General features: G+C 53.3%; 9 protein-coding genes across 9 annotated transcripts in view; 5 read left to right on the plus strand and 4 right to left on the minus strand.

Annotated features, from left to right (window-relative positions):
* The window catches only part of L226DRAFT_525960 (uncharacterized protein), a gene marked incomplete at both ends in the record, with an annotated part of 2,329 nt that extends 781 nt beyond the window's left edge, over window positions 1-1,548 (plus strand). The window contains 5 exons of the mRNA XM_067679016.1: window positions 50-100; window positions 155-288; window positions 341-422; window positions 481-970; window positions 1,028-1,548. Of these exons, the coding sequence (XP_067531047.1) occupies window positions 50-100; window positions 155-288; window positions 341-422; window positions 481-970; window positions 1,028-1,548 (1,278 nt within the window). The remainder of the gene's footprint in view (window positions 1-49; window positions 101-154; window positions 289-340; window positions 423-480; window positions 971-1,027) is intronic.
* A 996-nt stretch (window positions 1,549-2,544) lies between these two features.
* On the minus strand, window positions 2,545-3,930 carry L226DRAFT_574793 (uncharacterized protein; the record flags this gene model as incomplete). The annotated part of the gene is made up of 8 exons (XM_067685102.1): window positions 2,545-2,560; window positions 2,615-2,793; window positions 2,849-3,031; window positions 3,121-3,282; window positions 3,350-3,532; window positions 3,584-3,679; window positions 3,763-3,824; window positions 3,879-3,930. The coding sequence occupies 8 exons, from the start codon at window positions 3,928-3,930 to the stop codon at window positions 2,545-2,547; spliced, it is 933 nt and encodes a 310-aa protein (XP_067531048.1).
* Window positions 3,931-5,031: 1,101 nt separating this feature from the next.
* Window positions 5,032-5,637, minus strand: L226DRAFT_425045 (uncharacterized protein; the record flags this gene model as incomplete). The annotated part of the gene is made up of 2 exons (XM_067674627.1): window positions 5,032-5,224; window positions 5,435-5,637. Coding segments are annotated over 2 exons (396 nt in total), but the record flags the coding sequence as incomplete, so codon positions are not given.
* A 3,869-nt stretch (window positions 5,638-9,506) lies between these two features.
* On the minus strand, window positions 9,507-10,445 carry L226DRAFT_574795 (uncharacterized protein; the record flags this gene model as incomplete). The annotated part of the gene is made up of 3 exons (XM_067685103.1): window positions 9,507-9,895; window positions 9,945-10,185; window positions 10,269-10,445. 3 exons carry the CDS (start codon window positions 10,443-10,445, stop codon window positions 9,507-9,509), a joined length of 807 nt encoding a protein of 268 aa, XP_067531050.1.
* Window positions 10,446-12,878: 2,433 nt separating this feature from the next.
* Window positions 12,879-14,028, minus strand: L226DRAFT_470122 (putative ribonucleoside-diphosphate reductase small chain B; the record flags this gene model as incomplete). Its single annotated transcript, XM_067676281.1, has 5 exons — window positions 12,879-12,965; window positions 13,014-13,135; window positions 13,186-13,598; window positions 13,647-13,885; window positions 13,933-14,028. The coding sequence occupies 5 exons, from the start codon at window positions 14,026-14,028 to the stop codon at window positions 12,879-12,881; spliced, it is 957 nt and encodes a 318-aa protein (XP_067531051.1).
* Window positions 14,029-15,075: 1,047 nt separating this feature from the next.
* Window positions 15,076-17,118, plus strand: L226DRAFT_470224 (uncharacterized protein; the record flags this gene model as incomplete). Its single annotated transcript, XM_067676294.1, has 1 exon — window positions 15,076-17,118. A coding segment is annotated over one exon (2,043 nt), but the record flags the coding sequence as incomplete, so codon positions are not given.
* Window positions 17,119-17,229: 111 nt separating this feature from the next.
* Window positions 17,230-18,372, plus strand: L226DRAFT_431125 (uncharacterized protein; the record flags this gene model as incomplete). Its single annotated transcript, XM_067674700.1, has 1 exon — window positions 17,230-18,372. A coding segment is annotated over one exon (1,143 nt), but the record flags the coding sequence as incomplete, so codon positions are not given.
* A 78-nt stretch (window positions 18,373-18,450) lies between these two features.
* L226DRAFT_432330 (uncharacterized protein) lies at window positions 18,451-18,753 on the plus strand (the record flags this gene model as incomplete). The annotated part of the gene is made up of 1 exon (XM_067674716.1): window positions 18,451-18,753. A coding segment is annotated over one exon (303 nt), but the record flags the coding sequence as incomplete, so codon positions are not given.
* Window positions 18,754-19,383: 630 nt separating this feature from the next.
* Window positions 19,384-20,835, plus strand: L226DRAFT_470217 (uncharacterized protein; the record flags this gene model as incomplete). The annotated part of the gene is made up of 1 exon (XM_067676292.1): window positions 19,384-20,835. One exon carries the CDS (start codon window positions 19,384-19,386, stop codon window positions 20,833-20,835), a length of 1,452 nt encoding a protein of 483 aa, XP_067531055.1.
* Between the last annotated feature and the right edge of the window lie 507 nt (window positions 20,836-21,342).

Here is a 21,342-nt window from a genome sequence, read left to right on the forward strand (position 1 = left end):
ACCTACCGACTTGCCTTTCGTGTCCGCCGTTCATTCTCTTCTCGGGAAGGAGGAGCTCATCGAGGCTCGCCTGTCCGGAACTCGTCCCTCGGACTGGGTGGTGCGTAACTCCTTGTAATCGTGATATGTTGTTGACGATAGGCGTATAATGTAGATTTGCAAGCGCGGGACCTCAACACCTGCGAACTTTGTATATGCAGGTGTTTTCGCCGACGCCGATCCCTACGAGACAGGCAACTTTGTGTGGAGTGAGGAACCTTTGCCAGCGAACCTCGATGAGTCTCGCGCGTAAGTGGTCCTGTTGAAGTTCCCCGCGATTTCGCTTACCTTGTTGTTACAGAGCCCGTCACGCGGGCGTCAGGGCGGCGTACACGTACTCAATTGACACGTTCCACGAGAAGGAAGTATGGGACCTGCAGGCGGTAAGGACACATTAATGTTAACGTACAGAATCGCAGCATACTGATGGTAATGTGGCAGACCTTGGATGCATACATGGAGAGCGTCAAAGGTTTCAACTTACGCCGCGCGCCGCGACGCAAGTGGCAAGACGGAAGTTCGTGGCATCTTCGCTATTACTTCCGCACGCCGATGTTCTTGACATGCGAATCGAGGGCCGGGCACCCTCCGGCACCTAGCGGACTTCACGAGTGGGTGATCGCTGAGCACAAGAGAAACAAGAACTATCGCGCGAACCCCGTTCATCCCGAGGTGTGCGGCTTGGAGAATGGGCATATGCGGAAGATCGCGGACTGCACACCGAACCTCCTGGAGTACGGCGACGTCATCAATTTGATCTTCACCCTCGTCTACGTAGAAGACCGCGACGGGTGGGGGCCTGTACCGTTCGTATCCCACGTTATAAGGGTGCAACACGCGAACAGGGTGGCCTTTCGCCTTACCTCTGACTTGGTCGCAGCCGAGAGACCGGCCGACGAGGGCGCGCTAGTCATAGGTTCTCTGGTGGATGGTGGGTACCCTGGTTGGCATATCGTGTTATGGTGATGGTGACCTTCCCTGTTCGCAGGCGACGTCCCTGCTGTTCCGGAGCAACCGGAAGGACAGGAAGGAGACAGCGAAAATCAGGCCGGGGCGATCGACTCCGGTCCGGTTTTGACGACCTCTTCTCCCGGGGATGCAAACGCGACTGGTGGGGAGCTCGGAAGCTCGGCACAGAATGGTGGCGAAAGCGCACCCGAGAACGTACCTGTCCGAGAACAGAAACGTGCCCTCGAGGACGATGAAGAGACTCAGCATTCGGGATCGGAAATGGATGTCGATGACGGACGCCGTTCGCCGGTCGCAGTGCCTATCGATGGTATCGTAAACCGGAGGACGGATGCTGTCGATGTCATAGGCGAGGAGATTCCTGATCAAGGAACGACTGCAGAGCGATCGCAGACCTTCGCCGACTTGTCCCCCGCGTCCGGAAAACGACGATCTCGGAGTGATGAATCCGATGACGAAGCGGGTGGCCGTGGACGTCGAGGGAGGGCTCAGGGCATTGGTAAGGTCGGCATTCGTCGTGCACCGAAGATTTCCAAATGAGAGGCCTGCTGTACGCGCTCGGTGTCTTTCTTGGTCGTCGTATGCGAAGTGTTCCGTAGGATGTACGTTTCATTGGATACCTATGTTTTCACACGACACGACGTGTGTACAGTAATTTGTATTCATGTGAAGTTGCAATAGCGATCTGTACGATACCTTTTGACGTCGAACATCATTTCGATTCGGCCACGGTCCATGTCGTTGTACCGCTCATTTCACTTGTTCGTAATCTATGTAGAGGGTCCTTGATTAGTCGTCCCACAACAGGAATTGGCTAACATACCTCGATCATTTCCGGACACATGCGAAAGCCATCAATACGAGGTGAACAGCAAAGCAAAGGTCCCGCTAACAACACTCAGTCGTAGACGGCGCATGAGAACATTGTGTGCATCGTGGCCATGATGCTGCGCTGTGGCGTGGGAACCGTCGAGAACGGTCAATATTACGTTCGCGCGGATGATCATGTATATTTCACTGTACAAGTCGACATGAAAGCTGTTCAAGCGAAAGAACGGTCCTTTCTCGGGCGGCATGGCGCCGGAGCTTGTATGCAAACAACCAGTTTCGGGGTGATATTGCGCTCCTATGTACCATATCATATCGAGCTGTACGATCGTGCGCCGCACACAAGAAAAACGGGCGTGTGGTTGCTACACAATAATGAGGCAAGAGCAGCGTATCGTGGCAAGAACGATAAGAAACCACATCTTCTGACCTTGTTCGCGAACTGCGATTCGGAAACTTCTAGACGAAACGAACAAGAGTCCTTGCGAACCCGTATACCGGACAGGGTCTCCAGTCCGCGTCCATTGAAATATTGCGACGACAGGGCGCGATCACCACGTAAGCCCTGTGCATTTCGGGGTGAACAAGAAACACGCAGATGCGGGCCGCCTCACATAGAACTCAGACATATTATTGTACATAACTGCCTTTGTCGGGGACTTCTTCTAGCCATGGTACGGTCGCTTGCCATGTTACTGTACACATATCTCACACGCGATGGGGGCTACAGCGCGTTCGAATGAATGTAAGGATTTATACGGCTGCAAATCCCACATACCGTGTTGCGTGCGTGTTGTACGTCAATACCATTCGTCCCGTCACAGGATCGACAACGAACATAGTGCCTGAGGACGTTCCTGGTCTGTTCATGTTCGCAAGACCTTGTTCTCCGTACGAGCGCGGAAGACCAGTCGATTCACTCCAATCGTCATATACATTGAATTCGGTCGGGTACGGCTGTGCATACGCAGCGTAAGTGTCATTGCTCGTGCACATGCAGGAGTCAACGTACAGGAGTTATATCGCGTGCACTTTCGCTGAAACCGTACGGGATCAGGTTCGGACCGACTCCGACGGTGGGGCTGTAAGTCGGCATCGTTGCAAAACCGAGTTGTGCCTCCGTTCGCCCGGACCGTTCTGTTCTGTTGTCGTGGGCACCGTGCGCTTGACCGGGCATCCCAGGTCCAGTAAGAGTCTGTTGAGAGAATGCGCGCGTTCATCATAAGTTGACGAACGAGGTCAGATACCGCACGGGGAGTTGATCTGCAGCGCGTGTGTGCTTACGTTTTGAACATCGCTCTCGTCCGTCATCGGTCCTGTGCGACCGAACGAACGACTCGTCACTGGGCTATGATAGTGCGCCATGAATGGCGCGGGTTCTTGCAATGGATAGCCGAAACCCCCGACGTTCGCGTCCTCCATGTTAATGACACTACTTTGTTGATACTGAAGATGTCAATGGCAAATGATTACTTCAGTATTCTCGCAGCGGCCTAGAGACTTCAAAACGCACCCTGAGAGCGTCTATAAGACGCGTCGATTCATTCGGTGGGTCCTTCCAGAACTCCTCGGGAACAGTCAAGGGAAATGCATACGGCGGCCGAGACGCGGTTAGCAGCTTTCCAGGGAAATCGTCCATACACGCCCGCTCGTACTGTTGACATTCTTCACAGGCGTTCGGAGACTTTCCGTGACACTGCTCATTGAAGTGAGTTCGTGTACAGTAGTAAGGCTTCACAGGACCAACCTCGATAACCGCGAGACGACAATTGCGGCATTTTGGATCACGTATAGGCACAAGTCCAGACGCCCCGTAGACATCAGTATTCGGCAGCAAGAACAACTACTCCGATAGAGGAGTGAACAGGTAACAAAACCCGCCGTCTGTCAGCTCTCTCACAGAGCCGCAAACGACTCGCTACGAACCTTCGGTCGGCAACGAAGAGGTTGGCGAGGAGTGCTACCGTTGTCGAAAACCTCGGCCGCGACTACACGATCCACGTTAGTACGAGACCGTACGTCGGCTCACGAGTGTTACGTACCACTGTTTTCACCGTGGTTCACTGCACCGGACAGAGAATGGGGCATTGACATGGTGCGAGGAGTTGATCGGGGAACTTAGCACCGTTGGCTGTTGATGTGGAACCTGTAAATTGAGCAGTACGAGGAAGTTACCGAAGCAGCCGTTAGGGATGGCTTCGCCGTCCGGTTCGTGATGCGCGCTCAAAGCTTACAGCGCGGACTTCGGCGGCCCGCCCTCCGACCCACACGGAACACGCTTGCCGGGCAGTGCTTACCGTTCCGCTGGCCTCGCTCTTGCTAGGGACCTGCCTTTCGACAATACCAGTGCGCGTACTGTATCTTCAGCTCCGTCGAAGCCTTTTCCCGCTCACTGGCATTCTTCAGATCTTCGTTATCGAACCACCGTCAGTCGGCCATCTTCTCCTGGAATTTTCCGTTGCGTACAAATCAGTGTCGTCACACAGGACCCTGCACGCTCTCCTTCTTCTCCTTTTGAGCGGGTCGATCTCGGTGATAATATGAACGTTCGCGTGCAGTTCCCGACGTAGTTTCCCCCCTCCTAACGAGTAGTCGCGTCGCGCGGACATCCGTCTTCGCGTGTTGCTTCGGGTGAGCCCGACGGCCGAACCTGTCGAGCGACCGTGCGTCGCTTGTAACAGTCCAAGAAATGTCACTTTCTCCACGCTACTGTACACGATCGACTTGCTGATAGATGGTGCGTTACACCGCTTGGCCCCCAGTAACGTCCCGTTCCAAGAGAGGCCGGGCTGTCACTTCCTCGTTGCCGACGACACCTGAGTCCTTCCTAGGCTTCTCTGTAGCACCGAAACGCGTTACAGACCCCGGACGGTCATATGAGTACTGCTATTCCCAAGTCGAGACACCAGGTAACTCACCGTTCAGGACAGGCCAGGAAGCGTTCAAAACCCATCCGTGATCATCGATGTGCGTGAGGGGTAGGGGTTCCGGCTCGCTCTCCAACGCCAAGCGAAAGAACACTACCATCGCCTTGCGTCGGCCAAAGAACCCGCGCTCCACTGCTAGACGATCGGCCTCTACGTTCTTCGTCTGCTCGACAATGTGGAATCCGCGTTCAATATACTTCGCCGCGGCGATCTCGTCGCGAACGGTCCGCAGCTCGACGTAAGTACCCACTCCCTCGAGCGTATCCAAGGGGAAACCGCACACGCACGCGTCTGGGAGTAAAAAGTTCTTGACGAGGGACGTCCAGAATCGTTGTAACCCGTAGACAGGATTGCTTGATGCCGCCGCGATGATATCGACACGTCTTCCCTCGGGCGTGTAAAGCTGACGCACTTCACGAAGGCCTGCGTGGCTGGACGGTATCCAGTGGAAGTTAGGCGGACTGTGCGACGGGGAAGCGCTCTCGCTTTGATCGTCATCGGAGTCCGTTCCGGCGCCCTCTGTCGATGCAGGATGCGCGATGTAGTCGTCATCGTCATGTTGGAAAGCACCTTCGAGGTCTCCGATACCCAGCCCGACTCCCTCCCCAGTTCCGTCATGTACCTCGTGCACCGCGTCTCCGACACTCTCCGTATTGGGCGGGAGCCCTAACAGTTCGTCTGGGTCGCCGAGGACCCACTTCGGGTTGAACGGGGAGAAGTTAAGTCCATCTTTGTCCGTGACTGCCTTCATAAACGCGTTGATCTGGCCCTCGGGCAGGTACAAGTCCAGGTCGTTGGGCTCCCATCTCGCATCCGGGAAGAGGAAATGCAACGCGACTGAACCTGATATAATCCCTCCGTAACGGCGTAGGAGAGCGTTGAACAGATCGATATCGCGCACGAATGGCCGCACACTTGCTCGGTAACGATCGCGGAGACAGTGCGCAACGAGTCTGTACGCAGCACGCGACAAACTTCGCAGGATCGCGAGCGTGAAAAAGTCGCAATGCTCCATCACCGAACCGATGACGTCGAGAGGTATCCTGTGAGGCCGTTAGCCTTCCTCCTGACGTGAAACTTTGTGTACCTACGCGACTGACAGAGACCATACACACGTATTTGGCTCCATAAGGTCCATGCGACGCCACTTTGCGAACACTAAATGAGATGTATCAGTTGTCATATTCCTCTGATGATGGCCAGTGCAGCCTGCACCTCTAAGCGTCCGAATCTCTCTACCTTGTGTATGTGTAGAGCTGTCACAGACAGTTGGGGGTGTGCGCTCCCTCAGACCGGAACGCGCGCGCGGTATATGATCTCGTCATGAGCTGGACCCGTACCCCGTTACATGTTCCCACGCCTGTGCGGTTTGACAGCCGTAATGGTCGGTTCTAAGAACATGGTTTATTTCGATGTGCAGGAGATCTATGCAAACAAGGCCGTACCCTGTATCGTTGACCCGTTCATCGTTCGACGTTGCTTCCCGTTGAATAAAAGCCACTATTATAACGTCGGCGGAGGCTCCTTAGACTTCCATCCGAGCCCCACAAATGAAGGAACGAGTTCGGGATTAAGCCACCGCGCATCACAAACCGCTCTAGGGAACTTTACGATCACGGCCTACCAACGACACTGCTCTGTACCCATCAGAAACGTTCGCACAGGGGATAGTTGAACGGAAATTCGTACCGACTTTCCACCTCTGGACCAGAACGTTCACACCGGACAACGTCACAGACAAAGCATCGGGCGACTAACGTTAAACAGTTTCCCGTACTTCTGAACTGTGTGGACACTTACCGCTGATCGTGACTTCCATACCACAAGCATATGACCATTCGCCGCCGACCTTCCACGTCCGTCGCACCGGAACACAGATCCCGGCACTGGCTTTCCCTGGACCACCAATGAGAAAGAGCGGCTGGATCCTTTTCCGGACAAGCGCAGCTCTACACTCACCGAGAAGGCTCTTCTGTCCCTACCGCCTGCCATCCCTACCCTCAATGTTCCCGTCCACTTCCTCCATTTCGAAGCATTGTCGCCCGAGGCCCTCTCTGTTCCAATATTATGCGGCGTTCCACTTCCATGTTCCCGGAACGCTAAAGTTACATTCAATGAGACATAACTTTGTCGGGGTCGCCGTGCTTCCGGAGTAGTCTAGCCTGTATTAGTACTGAACTTGTTCAGCTTCGTTAAGCTTCCCGCCCCCGAAACTTTCTGCCATACCTTCGTGTTCATTGAGGGTCACTTTCATGAACCCGGACCGCACTCACACCGACCACGTCGCGCTTATCGGCCCCAACCAGGAACGCCGACGTCTTCCGTTGTGCCGTTCGGACACCCTGTCATCTTCTCCTTGTACGGTTCTGCCGCGGGCCTACGAATATGTGATCAGCTCTTCACATGAACGAACCACCCCTCCTGACCTCCCGTTGGTTCTAGCGCAATCGATACAACCTCACCAACGGACTTCTCTTGCACGGAACGCATCACCTAACATGTAAATGCAATCGCCGTGGACCTTTCAATGCGCGGTGTTTCGGTGTTTGACCAATCACTACGCATCCAGGTTTCCATGACAGCCGCCGTACCACGCGCAAGGTGTGGTCATGTAATGAACGGGCACGGTACACACCAGGGACCTTACAGGATGACGACTGGGTTTTATCGCTCCAGTACTGGTTTCCGTACTTCGGCGTGTAGCACTCGAACCCGCCAAAGTTCGTTCCGTCCCAACTGTGAATCTGAACATGAACGGCACGCACTATTGCACTTCCTGTCTCCCTACTGCCCGTTCCTTCGACAGTCCCGTTCCAATAACTCTGCGACGTTATAGTTCACTTCAAGATATGTTCTGGTAGCCGTCGGCTTGCTTGCGTGCGCACATCCAAGTAAAAGACATGACGGATTACAGGTCGGCAAGATGGTAATTGGGAAGTCAAACATCTCATTCACCAGGAGTGTGTGAGGGGCGGCTTAACGATGAAAACGCGCACCATTGCCAACAAGCTCCCCCAAAAGCGCACGTGCTACCAATTCCCGCGGCCCGCCAAAAAGACCTCCATGACCGAGTTTCGAACACCCGCAGACCCCAGTATCAGTACCTCTAAATTACCACGCCAGCAGCAGCCTTTATCCAATACCCTCATCTATTAAAACAAAACTTCCTCCCGGATTCGAACCTCGATGCCGAGTAGTTTGCTTCAGCAGTGCCTTGCACCATTAGACTACAACGTCTTGCGCAACTTCCTCAAACTGGATACTAGGTGCAGAATCTCGCGGATGCGAGAGACCCCACCAGACACTTCTCCCAACCGCCTTCTTCGTTCACGACGCCTTCCTTTCTAGTCAATCGTAAGTGACCACAAACAGATACTTCAATCCGCGCTGACATTCCCCCGTCCCCGATTCGACAACTACATCCTGACCGCGGCCCCAAACCATTCCAAACCGACCGATCCATGTACTAGTACCCGTTTCGGTGACTTACTCATCCATGGGACAGAAGGTACAATGTCAATTGCCTACAACCTATTCCGCGAACTCAAGACACAATCAACTTGTCTCACAATATTCCATATACCGCGAAGTCCATCGTACATGTGTCCACGTAATTCTAGTTACCACTGCAATAGTAGCTGTACCGAATTCCAATCACTCAAGTAAGCGCAACATACACGATGCTGACAAACTCTCCTAAGACTCCCAGACGTCTTTGTCATCGACCGTAGTAAATTTCGCGCACACGCTTCCACGACCACCTCTTCTTCTTTTGTGCTGTCAGTCGTAAAGTTCGCGGCATTTCTACCGCTGACTTCCTAAATCCACTCTCATTTTACCTGAAGGTATGTTCGACATGTTCCTGCTCGCCTTCACGGCAAATACGACTTCCTCCAACCTAAAGCACAGACGTGACCGATGTCATACCGAACCTTGGAATATCTGCCCCCAATCCTTGTGTCTGCCACGTTATCCCTAATGTATGCTTTCATATCGTATATCACGAAACATCTCTAGTTGACTCATCCATTGCCCTTCCACCAGTCTTGATTCTCCTGAATCAAATACATTCATCACATCGATACACATGCGACACTTTGCAAGCATCCCTTGCCCCTATCGCATTCACTACATCACCCGTAGATCTTCGAAATTACGACCTCTTCTCCCACACGACGTGGCAAGTCACTTCTATATGTAATCAAACCTGTTCATGCTCCACCATTCCAGGCCTTCAGAACGCCGTTGTACATTCTCCGACGCCCTTCGTGCCGAACTGTTCGTCTTCGATTACGTTCCATTACGGTATGAACTGAAGCATCATTACTAAAGCCTCCTTCGAGTTCGGCCCTTCTTTATCATGCCCTTCACATCATCCTCCTTCTTTGAATCGTTCTATGTCAAACAATCCCTCAGAATTGGACCCGAAATGCCACCGAATTCCAATTATTTTTACATGCACTCGTATGCTATTGTGCCCCCATCACAATCCCTTCCTTCAAACAACTGAGCCCGTGGCCCTCATATTGAGATACGTATTCTAGACCTTGCCCTGTGGTCTATTCGCCAGCCACTTGTTATACCCATTTGTGTAGAACTTCTTCTCTATGCCCTATGCAACGTGAAGAACATGTCACAGTCACATTCCACACTCCAAGTACCATGTACGATACAGATTTTCCCCCGCTTTCACAATCATCCAAGAAATCAAAGTGAATACCATAAAGTTACGCAACTGACCCTTCAGCCCACACGAGCAAAGAAACCCTGCACGTCCTCCAAATCATAGCCATCGACAGCAACAAAATCGGTCAGCTGCTCATTCCTTGCCTTCAAGACCAGCACAGGTCCACACCAGACAGCAGGCGGTGGATCGACGTGCTCGACCAGCTGTAGGACAGTCTGGTTAGGCTCCAGTTCGCATACGATGTCCTCGTCCTCGGAAAAGATGTTCATGTCGTAGAAGATGACCAGGGGGTACTGACGCGGTTCCATGTTGTTTCCAAACATGACAATCGATCTCCCCACCGGATCCATGACATAGTCGATGATGACTGCTGCCCACCGAGTCCTGCCGCTGGCAGCGTCGCAGTACAAGGCTTGAAGCGGAACGTCCACCACACGCATGCGAGCTGTTTCTGGGTATCAGCTCTGTCCACTTCCTGGATACCGCCCGACTACTGTACTCGCCTTCGTTCACCTCCAGGTAAAATCCTCGCACCTTACGCGCCGGTACGTCGACCGCCACAGAGGGCGGCGGAATGACAAATCGGAAAGGCGATCCTGCCGTCGCGTCAAGAGCCAGCGATATATCGGAGCTCCTGCGCACTAGCGCCCGCCGCTGTTGCACGATTCGGCAGTACGCCGTGGCCTCTCCCTGGCCGATGCCAACGTCCCGCGCGCACTCGTGCCTCGCCCAGTCCTATTACATGAGACCCGTCGTGTCAGCTTCCTATTAACTCGCGCGACTCAAAGCTAACGAATCTAGCAACCCATAGTACTCACCTCGGCAGCGTGACAAGGGCCGCAGTACGGAACATCGTCCTTGCAAGAGGCACAGACAAAGGAAGCGTCCTTCGTACAGCCTGGTACATTGCACTCCAGCAAGCGGTGGACGCGACGGAGGCACGTCATAGGATGGGGACAGGCTGGGAGAGGATGCTGCTCGACGTTCAGAGCCATAATTCGAATAAGGGTCGAGTGCGGTTTCACGAAGTCTCGAGAGCAAGAGTGCTTACCGACGAACCGCCCTTCTCTCCTTTATATACATATCCAGTCGAAGCTTCACGGGCATTCGCGCGTAATTGTCACGGCGTCCGTCCGTCAGGCATAACTGTGCTTGCCGCTGTCACAGTGTTTGAAAAAGACCGAAGGCATTTATGCAATACTTCGCACGATCATTCGCGGCCTACCTTGATTAGCCGTCATTGCGAAGGCCATCGCGCACATATCAAGAATCCTGTTAAGGCTCTGTTCATCACAATATAATCACGAAATGAATATTCCTATCCTGCAAAAGCCACTGTCTCTTCGTGTGGTTATCGAAACGGACTGCCACATCATGTACACCTTACAAGACACTGTGCTTTCCGAAACAGTCTTCCCTACCGGTCTGTTGCGCGAACCGTAAGCACTCCATGTACAAGATCCTGTTGTACAACACAGCTCTTTACGATTAACAGACACGAGCCCGTCCGCCAGGACTGTATTCCAAGGAATCAGCGCCAACAAACTCGACCACGACCAAGCGCGCTCCCTGCGCGCCCGGTTCACGTGATTACCGGCAGACCCCGATCCCCAGCATTTCCACCGCCACCTATCTCGCTCTCTTGCTCATTACAAGTCTTTCCCCATCGTACCGACCTTGGTCCTACCACTGATGACTTCCGGTACGATTGCCAGACCCTATACTCTGAAAGATGTACGCGACTACTCGACTCCTCACCCTTCCCTTTCCCGGTCTCTAAACGCAACTCCCCAAGCCTTCGCAATACTGATAAGCGTTCTTATAGATACCCTGTACATTTCGCAGCAGATGTCTTACAATATCGCGCTTTACTCATACAACAATCGCACACCTCGCATTCCGCTCGGTCCGCTTTCCCTCTTTCCGCCCTACTACGCTACTCGTCCTCTGTACGCCCAACGAGCTCAGCCACCTCTGCCGCATCGTTGTCCTCCTCCATCCCGCGAAACGCGCGTCGAAGTTCCCCCAGTAGCAACGATTCCATCTCCATCGACAGCACAAACCAAATGTCGTCCTCGGTCGTACCACGCCACAATAACCCATTCATCAGGACCACTCGTACGTTGGGCAACACCCTCCCCTCACGGCGCTCGACGCTAATCGACACGCGAAAGAAGAACTAGCTTTTCTTTTAATGGAACGGTTACTTCGCCATTTAAGTGTGCTTACCCGCTCGCCTTCGAACATCACGACCAAGTATTGCTCTAACGCGGTCGGACCACTTTGCGCACCCGCCATCCTTCGCAAAGTCTCCTCCGACACGGGTTCCAGGGGGGGCAGGCCATCCGACTCATCATCCTCGAATGAGCCGTCCATTTCCCCCGTTCCCGGCCTCTGAGATGCTTCCTCAAGTGCGTCCACCTCGCGTGGGCCTCTACTAGCGGCATTTAATGTTACCCCTGCGCATTCCATAGTAACACGAAACTCACCTCCCTTGAGCCCTGCTCAGGTCAATTCTCATCTGCCTCGTGCTGCTCCCTTGAGAGCGATAACGAGCGTACGTTTGTGGACTCATTGTCACCGCCATACCTTCCCCTCTAACTGATTCTCTCCGCCTATATAGCCGTCCTTGTACCAACGAAGCCAGCCTTAACAGGTACAAATCGATCCCCGCTGACTTCCGGTGAACCGACCGCCCCATTCTTCGGGCGCCGCCCTCCTCTCAACGTATCACACCGAAGTCATACAGTCATCTAACCCTCCACGTCAACTTCCAAGGTCACCGGCGAATGGTCAGCTAGGCTCCGTTACCTCTTCTCGGCCCGCACATGTAAAGTTACGGTACACATATACCCTATCGCCCCCTTACCAGCTACAATCCCGCACCCCCAAACCATCTCTGCCGTAACTGACTATCCGCGCGTGCTATCGGACTCACGATCTGCGTCCCTTTACAGGATCCTTGGACGGTCTGTTGTCAGCTACCAACAGGCCTGCTCATTCAATCCTCACCCGACTTCTAAATCGTCCGACCTTCCTCTGATCAACCCCACACACTTTCCCGCAGATCAACCCAAACAGCACCACAAATCCCTGCTTCTCAAGCGCACTTTCTCCCTCCCATCACACGCTCTTACGTCTGACATATCTCGCTCGCCAACACCGTCTCTCCTTCTCAACTCAATTACTCCTGCTGAACAGGGAAGCTCACCATTACCCAGCCGCTCTGGACAACTACGGCCCCCCTACGCCACACAAGCGACGATCGGCATCGTTCCTTCCCGTATCATAAACGCCATCCGCATCGATTTGTGTTCATACTGGTACAAGATAACGAGACATTGACTGCCATGCTTCTCTGCTTCCTTCCACTGTCATCCCCACAATCCAAGCGCACGTTACATCCACCGCACGTTCCGTCTTCAAGTTCAAACGCACGCGCCTATGTACTCGGTCACCCCCCGCTCGAAGAAGTTCGCACGGCCTTCGACCGCTATTGTTTCCATGAACGGGAACTGTAAACATGTAAGCACCTACCCAGGTAACGATTCGCTGTCGCTCACCGGATTATCCTTTCCGAAATGCGGCGGGAACCCCAGTTCCCCCAGAAGAAAGTCCGCAACGTACTCCACGTAGTCCCCCATCATATCCGCGCTCATACCATTCAGATCTTCAGGTAAGGCAGCTGTCAATTTGCGTCAGATCGTTCGCGTGCTTGCCAAATTCGAAACCTACCTCGAAAGAAATCCTTCTCCAGACTAACTGCTTCTTCGATCATAACGCGAACTTGCTCCCACGCAGCCTGGTGATACAAGTGCCTCGAGAGCAAGCACGCAAAGGATGTATGCATGCCTTCGTCCCTCGCAATCAACTCGTTCGACTGACACAGTCCGGGCAACAAGCCCCGGCTTCTAACCCAGAAGATTGCCGCGAACGAGGATGAGAAGAACACCCCCTCCACTATCGCGAACGCCACCAAGCGCTCGCCGAACGTCCGCGAAGACGACGCAATCCACCGCAAACACCACTCTGCCTTCGCGGTTACAGGTGGCATGTTGCTGAGAGCCGTAAACAACCGTGCCTGTTCGTCGTGGTCGTTGACGAGCTCTTGAATCAAACGTGCGTACATTTCGGAGTGCACGTTTTCCCTACCTCGTTCATTAGCATCGATCTTCACCTGCACCCGAACCACTCACATCATGATTTGATACCCGTAAAAACACCTCGCTTCCGCTACTTGAACCTCTGCGCAAAATCGCGTCGCAAGATTCTCGACAACGATGCCGTCCGATGCGGCAAAGAACGCAAGTATAGTCGACAAGAAGCAGCGCTCCACATCCGTCAACAGATCGCTCCACTGGACCGCGTCCTGTGACAGATCGATCTCAGCGGCAGTCCAGAACGACGCTTGCGCAGCTTTATAGGCGGCCCATATCTTCCTCGTGGTCAGTACGCGTACCACTGGCATGTTATCGTACTCACCTCGGGGTATCGGATCGGAAACAGGACAAACCGAGACATCTCAGGCCTGAGCAATACCTCATCGCAAGGGCATACCGGGTTATCGCAAGTGGCCATGGTCAAGCGAGTTGTCTCAGGTACTTTCCACTCCTTCGGTTATATATGCCGTCCATGTCAACATCCTCTTCACACTGACGCTCTTCCACCCATACTTAGTTTCGCGCATCCTGCCCCTTCCCCCCATCGGCGAGCCACTCTCCACCAGCGATCCTTCCACAATTCATTCACTACCCACGTCCCCCCTATCTCACGCCCTTCTACGCAGAACCTGGAACCATACTTGGAACGCGACTTCATCCTTTGCACATTCATGGTAAAGTCGATCGGACCCATTTTGGGCTCCTCTCCGCCCTCCCTCACAATTCACAATACTCACGCGATCACATTCTCCCTCTCCGCAAATGAACGATCTCCCGTCTCCTTGCACGATCCTCATAATCCTTCAACGCCCACGATCACTATCCACCGCCCTTCACCATGTCAGCCCCACAGCGACTGCGACAACTCTCTGCAGACCTTTCTTCCATTCAACTGCATGCGCTGTCGGTTGACCATCCCCGTACGTTGTTCCCCTCCTTCTACGAGACCCTTCTGTCTAACCATGCCCTGGCCAACTTGCGTTCGTACGTGTCTCCCACAGACCCGTCCTCTTCCAGCACACACGTAGCATCTCGTATCCTCAACATGCCGGAGACAGACAGTTCGTTCGTCCATGTACTTCTGCTCGTTTCCCCTCCCTGACCTTTTCGACAGCCATCCTTTCATACCTGTCGAGACCGTTAACATCTGGCGACGATATCATGCTCGGTATGTGTCTACCTCGCCTCCTAAACGATTTCCGACACACATTGACCTACGTTCCTCACGCCGCACCCTCCGCCCACCTTCACACGACCCGGTACATCAACAGTACGTGCGTCCAAGACGCACGACGGGTTACCGTCGCTGAGCTGGTGTGCTGAGACGGGACTTCACCTCGATGTCAACTACACCTTCCGAAGCCTCGTGATCGTTAATGATCCCGTCTCCGTCAACTCCCTTGGTCTTGTCGAAGACGACATCATCATAAACGCAAACCTTCTCCAATTGCTTTCCCTTTACACCATGTGGAAATCGCGCGACCTGCGCGAAATCGCAGCTGCGCATGACGTCCCTCTCTCCGTGCGAGACACCGCCCCCCACATCTGGGACAAACTACTCGACCATGTCTGCACGAGCCATTGCCCACACACTATCGCTACATTCACAACTCTCGCTGTCCCACGTTCAGAAGAACGCATTTCCCACGCCCGTCCCCTCCCCCGCACTCGCTGTCCTCCTTCTCCTACATCTTATCTTCCCATCGTCGACGAACAGCTGCGTCGTTTTATTATTGAAGACTGGCAACGAGCAGTAACAACAGATAAACTAAAACCCGTCCCTTGTTCCGTCTGTGCCCGCCGTACACAGTCTAACCACATAATTACGACCGATCCGAGTACCTTTGATCTCACTTTACTACGGAACGACGCACTTCCCCGCAAGGTCCTTCCTACTACATATGATTTCCCCCTATACGATCGCGCTATCCTCTATCCGCGAGGTATGCACGACCCCTGGTCTCTGGCCCCTCTCGATATATGCTGTACCTGTCACAAGGAACTTGTTGATAACCAACGCATGCCTAAATTATGCCTCGCAAACTGGCTGTACTACGCAATGGACGAACTCCCCGACGACGTCGCCCGCGCCCTTCGTGCCAGTACCTTCGTCGACCGCTTATTAATTTCTCGCGCTCGCTCCACTCGTATCTCATTCCGTTTCAATCAAGCTGACGACCATACGTTCGACGAGGAAAATCTACAGCAGTCCTCGAACGCGCAAGACCATGCTCGCCAGCGCTACATCAAAGGCAATGTTCTTGTCATGCCACAAAACTCCACCCAGTTCAACAATGTCCTTCCTCCGTCGCCCTCACACATACGTGACACCATATGCGCCATCTTCGTTGGACGATCGAGTCCTACAACACAGACAATCAAGAAGCTCCGCCCTCTACTCGCCCGAAAGTCTACAGTCCAGACCCTCATAACTTTCCTTATTAATGACAACCCTTATTACCAGGTCAACAACGTGACCTTTTTCGGCTTCAGCGAGACCAATCTTGACGCCCTACTACCGAGTAACCCTTCCCACCCTGATGATCCCCAAGTTCCTTCAGGCCTGGAGATTGGCTTCCTTCCTGACAACGATACGCTTCAAGGATCTTCTTCCGATTACACCCACCATAACTCAGACAATGACACTCCTACTGACCCAGACTCCCTTCTAATGGACAATGTCGGTTTTACGAGTGGAGACGAATCCCCTCTCGCATACCGTCAAATGAAGATGTGCGCCCTTTCCCATTGCCTGAATAACGGAAACTTCCTTTGTTCCAAAGCAGGTGACCAATTCGTTCCCGATTTCCACAATCCCGCTCTCCTGACATGGCTATTTCCCCATCTCAACCCATGGGGTATTGGCAGTTTTCACCACCCACAGCGAACCGTTGACATTTCCATGGAGGAACAACTGCGGTACCTCCTCGAACTCAATGACCCTCGCTTTGAGAGCGATCCCGACTTCGCATTTGTCTACTACAACATCTTGCAAAAGAAATCAGTATGCGACTCCGTACGTTTCCGCGTCAAAGCAGCCCGCCAACGCGAGATCGTAGCGTCCCTTTTGTCCATCGACCGGATAGTTCTCAAACGTATGATTGCCGCTTTCGAACATGACCCATTCTACCAACCCTCCTCCGCCGATGAACTACAGGTCCTAGCCCTCGTGGATTCCACTGGTACAGTTCTGCCCAACATTCCCGGCACCACCGGATATAAACTGTCCCTTCGCAATGAAATACGCGGCCTCGTAAACTTCTTAGGCACTCCCGCATTTTTCCTCACTCTTAACCCCTCCGATATCCATCACCCGCTCGTTCGACTGTTCGCAGGCGACTCTGTGTCCCTCGAAGACGGTACAGCCGGCGAACAGCTCGCTTCTTGGGAACGCAGACTCCTTGCTGCCAACCGCCCCGGTGCCTGTGCACGCTTCTTCCACACAATGCTTTCGCACTTCATAGACATCGTCCTCCGCTATGGAAAACCTGATCGAGGACTGCTAGGGAAATGCACTGCTTACTACGGAACAGTCGAAACGCAAGCTCGAGGTACACTTCATTGTCACATGCTCATCTGGATCGAAGGACACCCATCACCCCAAACTCTCCGTGACCTAATGATTGAATCCGAAGAGTACCAGTCGCATATCTTTCGTTGGCTCGAAAGCATCATCAAATCAGAGCTCCTTGGAACCCTCGAAATCACTACTGAGCCGGACGGAAACCCGCTCCCACGCCCCCGTTTCCGTGAATCGCCATCACAACCACATCCCGGAGTGCGACCGCTCCCTCGTATAACGGACATTCCACCTCACGAATTCCGAGAGCAGTACGTGAACTCTGTAAACGAACTGGTCGAGCAATATAACTGGCATCAACATACACAAACGTGCTGGAAATATCTTCGGCGGAACCAAGATCGATCGGACGCGAACTGTCGTATGCGAATTGACGGCTCCACGCGACCCGTCACTGTACTAGACCCGGACACACTCTCCATTCAGTTGAGACGCCTCCACCCGCGAATTGCCAACTACAACGATCTCATCATCTTCCTCCTTCAAGCTAATACCGATATTAAACACATTGGTTCCGGAGAAGCAGCTAAGGCACTCATATACTACATCACCGATTACATCACTAAGTCCTCCATCCCAGCGCATCTAGGTCTCGCAGCACTCATGTACGCAATCACCACCACCTCCTCTAAATACGCCCGCATACCCCAATGGACACCCGCGCAGGACACGGGTGCGCTTACCATACTCGTGAACAGTATGCTCGCTCGAACTGAAATATCCCACGCGCAGGTCATGAGTTATCTCGTCGGTGGTGGAGACCATTACACTAGTCACCGATATCGTCTCCTTCACTACACTACGTTCGACCGCACAGTCCGGCGACATTGGGATCCTCCCTCACAACCTCCACAACTTCAAACCGTCCTACTTGACCAGAACACCACCCCTAACTCAGGCTCAAACTCTGACCAACCCCAAAGTCATTCAGCCCCCACAGACCAATCCAATCTCAGCCAGCGACAGCAACCCTCCTTACCACCTGACAACGAACCTCCACTTCGTTCGCTCGAGGATGAAGATCTCATCACTCTCACCCTCTCCAATGGCTCCATATCCGCACTCAATCAACAGCAAGATTACCTACTTCGACCCCCAACGGAACCATTCAATTCCATGCCTCTGTACGAATTTGTAGGCTTGACCGAGAAAACTACCTCATCGTACGACAACAGCCGACTACACGCCACCAGCACGCCGCCCCTCTCAGGCTCAAACCGAGGTCGTCCTCGACAGGAACGTGGAACCTTCCTACCAACTCACCCAGATGCTACGACTCATATCTTACGTAAACGCGTCGTCTGGGTAGTTCCTGTCATTCTTGGGCCCCACGTCCCTCGATCCGATAGATCTGATGAGGAACGCCAAGACTGGGCTCGTATCATCCTCTTACTCTTCCTACCGTGGAGATCTCCTGCTGATCTCAAGCACAACACAGAAACCTGGTATCAAGCCTATACTCGTCAACAGACACGGATCTCCTCACACCACCAGTCAATCATTCACAACATATCCGTCCTCAACGAATGCCGCGATGCTCGTGACAAAGCTCGCCAACGACGTCACCTCGCGTCAAACCCGCAACCCCCGAATCCCTCCACTACAACACATGTTCCACGCCCACCCACCGACGACGAAACCCCCAAGCCCGATGACCTGTTCAATGTAGACCCCGCAATCCTCTCGTCTGCCATTGACGCCACGGATCCCACGACTCTCACCCCCGAACAAGTACTAGACGGCCTGCTGTCGGTGCCAGTACGAGTCGCATTAGATTCATGCTATACGCGCAACCCCGTGCCTCTCACCGACCAATCTCTAGGACAAGCTACCAAGCTTACGCCCACTGAATTGATAGCCCTCGAACACATACGCGAGCACATGCGAGACTTAAAAAGAAAACGACGCCCTGAACAGATTCCGACTTCCCCATCCGAAACATCGCCGCACTACCGACCCCCCCCGCACAACATGCACCGACCTGCGGTTCTCTCTAACATGTCCCTTCCTCCCCCAAGTTCCGATCACGCCACGTCACGTTACCCGCCACTTAGCGATAACCCTTCCCAACAAGATTATGTTGACCTCATCGAACACATAATCCTGCAATTCGGACTCCACGACAACACCGAACAGCGTCGTGCCTTCGAAATCGTTGCTCGCCATGCTTGCTTCGGAGGCCCACAGCTTCTCATGTACATTGGTGGTGTTGGCGGCACAGGAAAGTCCTACGTAGTTAAAGCTATTCTACACCTATTCACACTGCTACGACGGCGCGAACAGATCCTTATATCCGCCCCGACGGGCGCCGCTGCTATCCTCATAGGAGGATACACAATCCACTCCCTTTTGCTACTTCCCAACCGCGAAAACCCCAACCTACAACTCCTTTCTGTTTTATGGAACAACGTCCTCTATCTCATCCTTGACGAAGTCTCCATGATTAGCGCAGAATTCCTCCAAGCCATCTCATCACGTCTCCAACACGCCCGAGGTCGTGACGCTGTCGCCGAAGACGTACCTTTCGGTGGGGTCAATATCATCTTCCTCAGTGACTTCGGCCAGCTTAAGCCTGTCAATGCTGCACCCCTTTACTCTCACCGCTACATTAACCAGCCGATGCCTAGCGACGGCCAACACTCGCCCGCTATTGCTGCTATTAAAGGTGTGTTTCTATGGAGATCCATCCGTACTGTCATCCTTCTCCGCAAAAACCAACGCCAAAGTGCTGATCCCGACTATTCCGCTCTTCTTTCCCGAGTTCGTACGGGAGACAGCGGAAATGCCCGTTACCATAAAACGGCCTACGACTTCAACACCTTACAGCAACGCCTCATCCAAACTTTCAACCCCACGTTGTGCCTCAAATTTGCTGACGCACCCATCATTGTGGGGGTAAAGACTGTACGCGATGCCCTCAACAACCGCCTACTCCGACACCACGCCGCCAGCCTGAGGGCGGACATCCACATCTATCACGCCATTGACAAAGTCAATCGCCAACTCCTAGCCCCCGAACAGCGTGCTGATAGTTGGAACCTTCCTTCCACTAAAACTCATGACGCACTTGGTCGGCTCCCTCTCTTCCCCGGTATGCATGTAATGGTCCAGGAAAACATCGCGTTCGCAAACAACGTCGTCAACGGAGCCGTCGGTACTGTTTCCGACATCAAATACGATGACAATCTCGGATTTCGTACCATCTCGGTCGTATACGTCGCCATACCCGGCGCCGGTCGTCTTCTAGGACAGTCCCTGAACGACATCATCCCAATTTTTCCCACCACAACGTACTTCCCGTACACGCCGGTATCCCCGCCAACCTCGACTACCAGAGATCCCGTAAACATAGCTCGAACCCAGGTTCCATTACTCCCCGCATACGTCTATACAGACTACAAAGCCCAAGGCCGTTCCCTCGACAACGCTATCATAGATCTCGACAGTTGCAAGTCCATCCAAGGCGCCTACGTAATGCTCTCCCGCGTTCGTACCCTTAACGGGGTCGCAGTCCTGCGTCCATTCCGTCCAAGTAAGATTGAAACTAACATATCAGCAGAACTGCGAACAGAATTCGACCGTCTCCAGCACCTCCACGACCACACCATGTCCCTTCCCATGGTACTGGCGCCATACTCGCCGTAAGCTCCCGTTCCCTCTCCCACTCACTCACTTTCGTCGAAAACCTCCCCATTCCTATTCCATGTCCTTCTACTACCCAACTCCCTTTCAAGGTACTCCTACCCCCCCACGCGACCCTCAATAGCATACGATACATATTCCTGCCCATGAGAACGTAACAAGCATTGTCGGGGTACAACTGCCTTCAGTTCACACGTAAATACCCCGTTCCAACTACACGATCTAGGTAAAGACACTATATATAATAAACGCCAATGCACACGCAACCGCCAATACTCTCAGCCACATGCCTTTGCAAAAAGCACCGTACCCACCTTCGCTTCGCGACCTCGAGCTATCTCACATATGCCAGCAGCCACACCCAATCGTCTGCTTTAGTTACTTTGTCTTTCCCCATTCTAGCAACCTTCCACTTCCCCCCACCCAAAACTTCTTGCGTTCGTCCATCAATGACACGCAGCCCACAAACGAACCTTATACGACTCAAATCAATTCATACAAACCCACTTC

This window comes from Lentinus tigrinus (genome assembly GCF_003813185.1).
Source record: "Lentinus tigrinus ALCF2SS1-7 unplaced genomic scaffold L226scaffold_37, whole genome shotgun sequence".
NCBI lineage: Eukaryota > Fungi > Basidiomycota > Agaricomycetes > Polyporales > Polyporaceae > Lentinus > Lentinus tigrinus.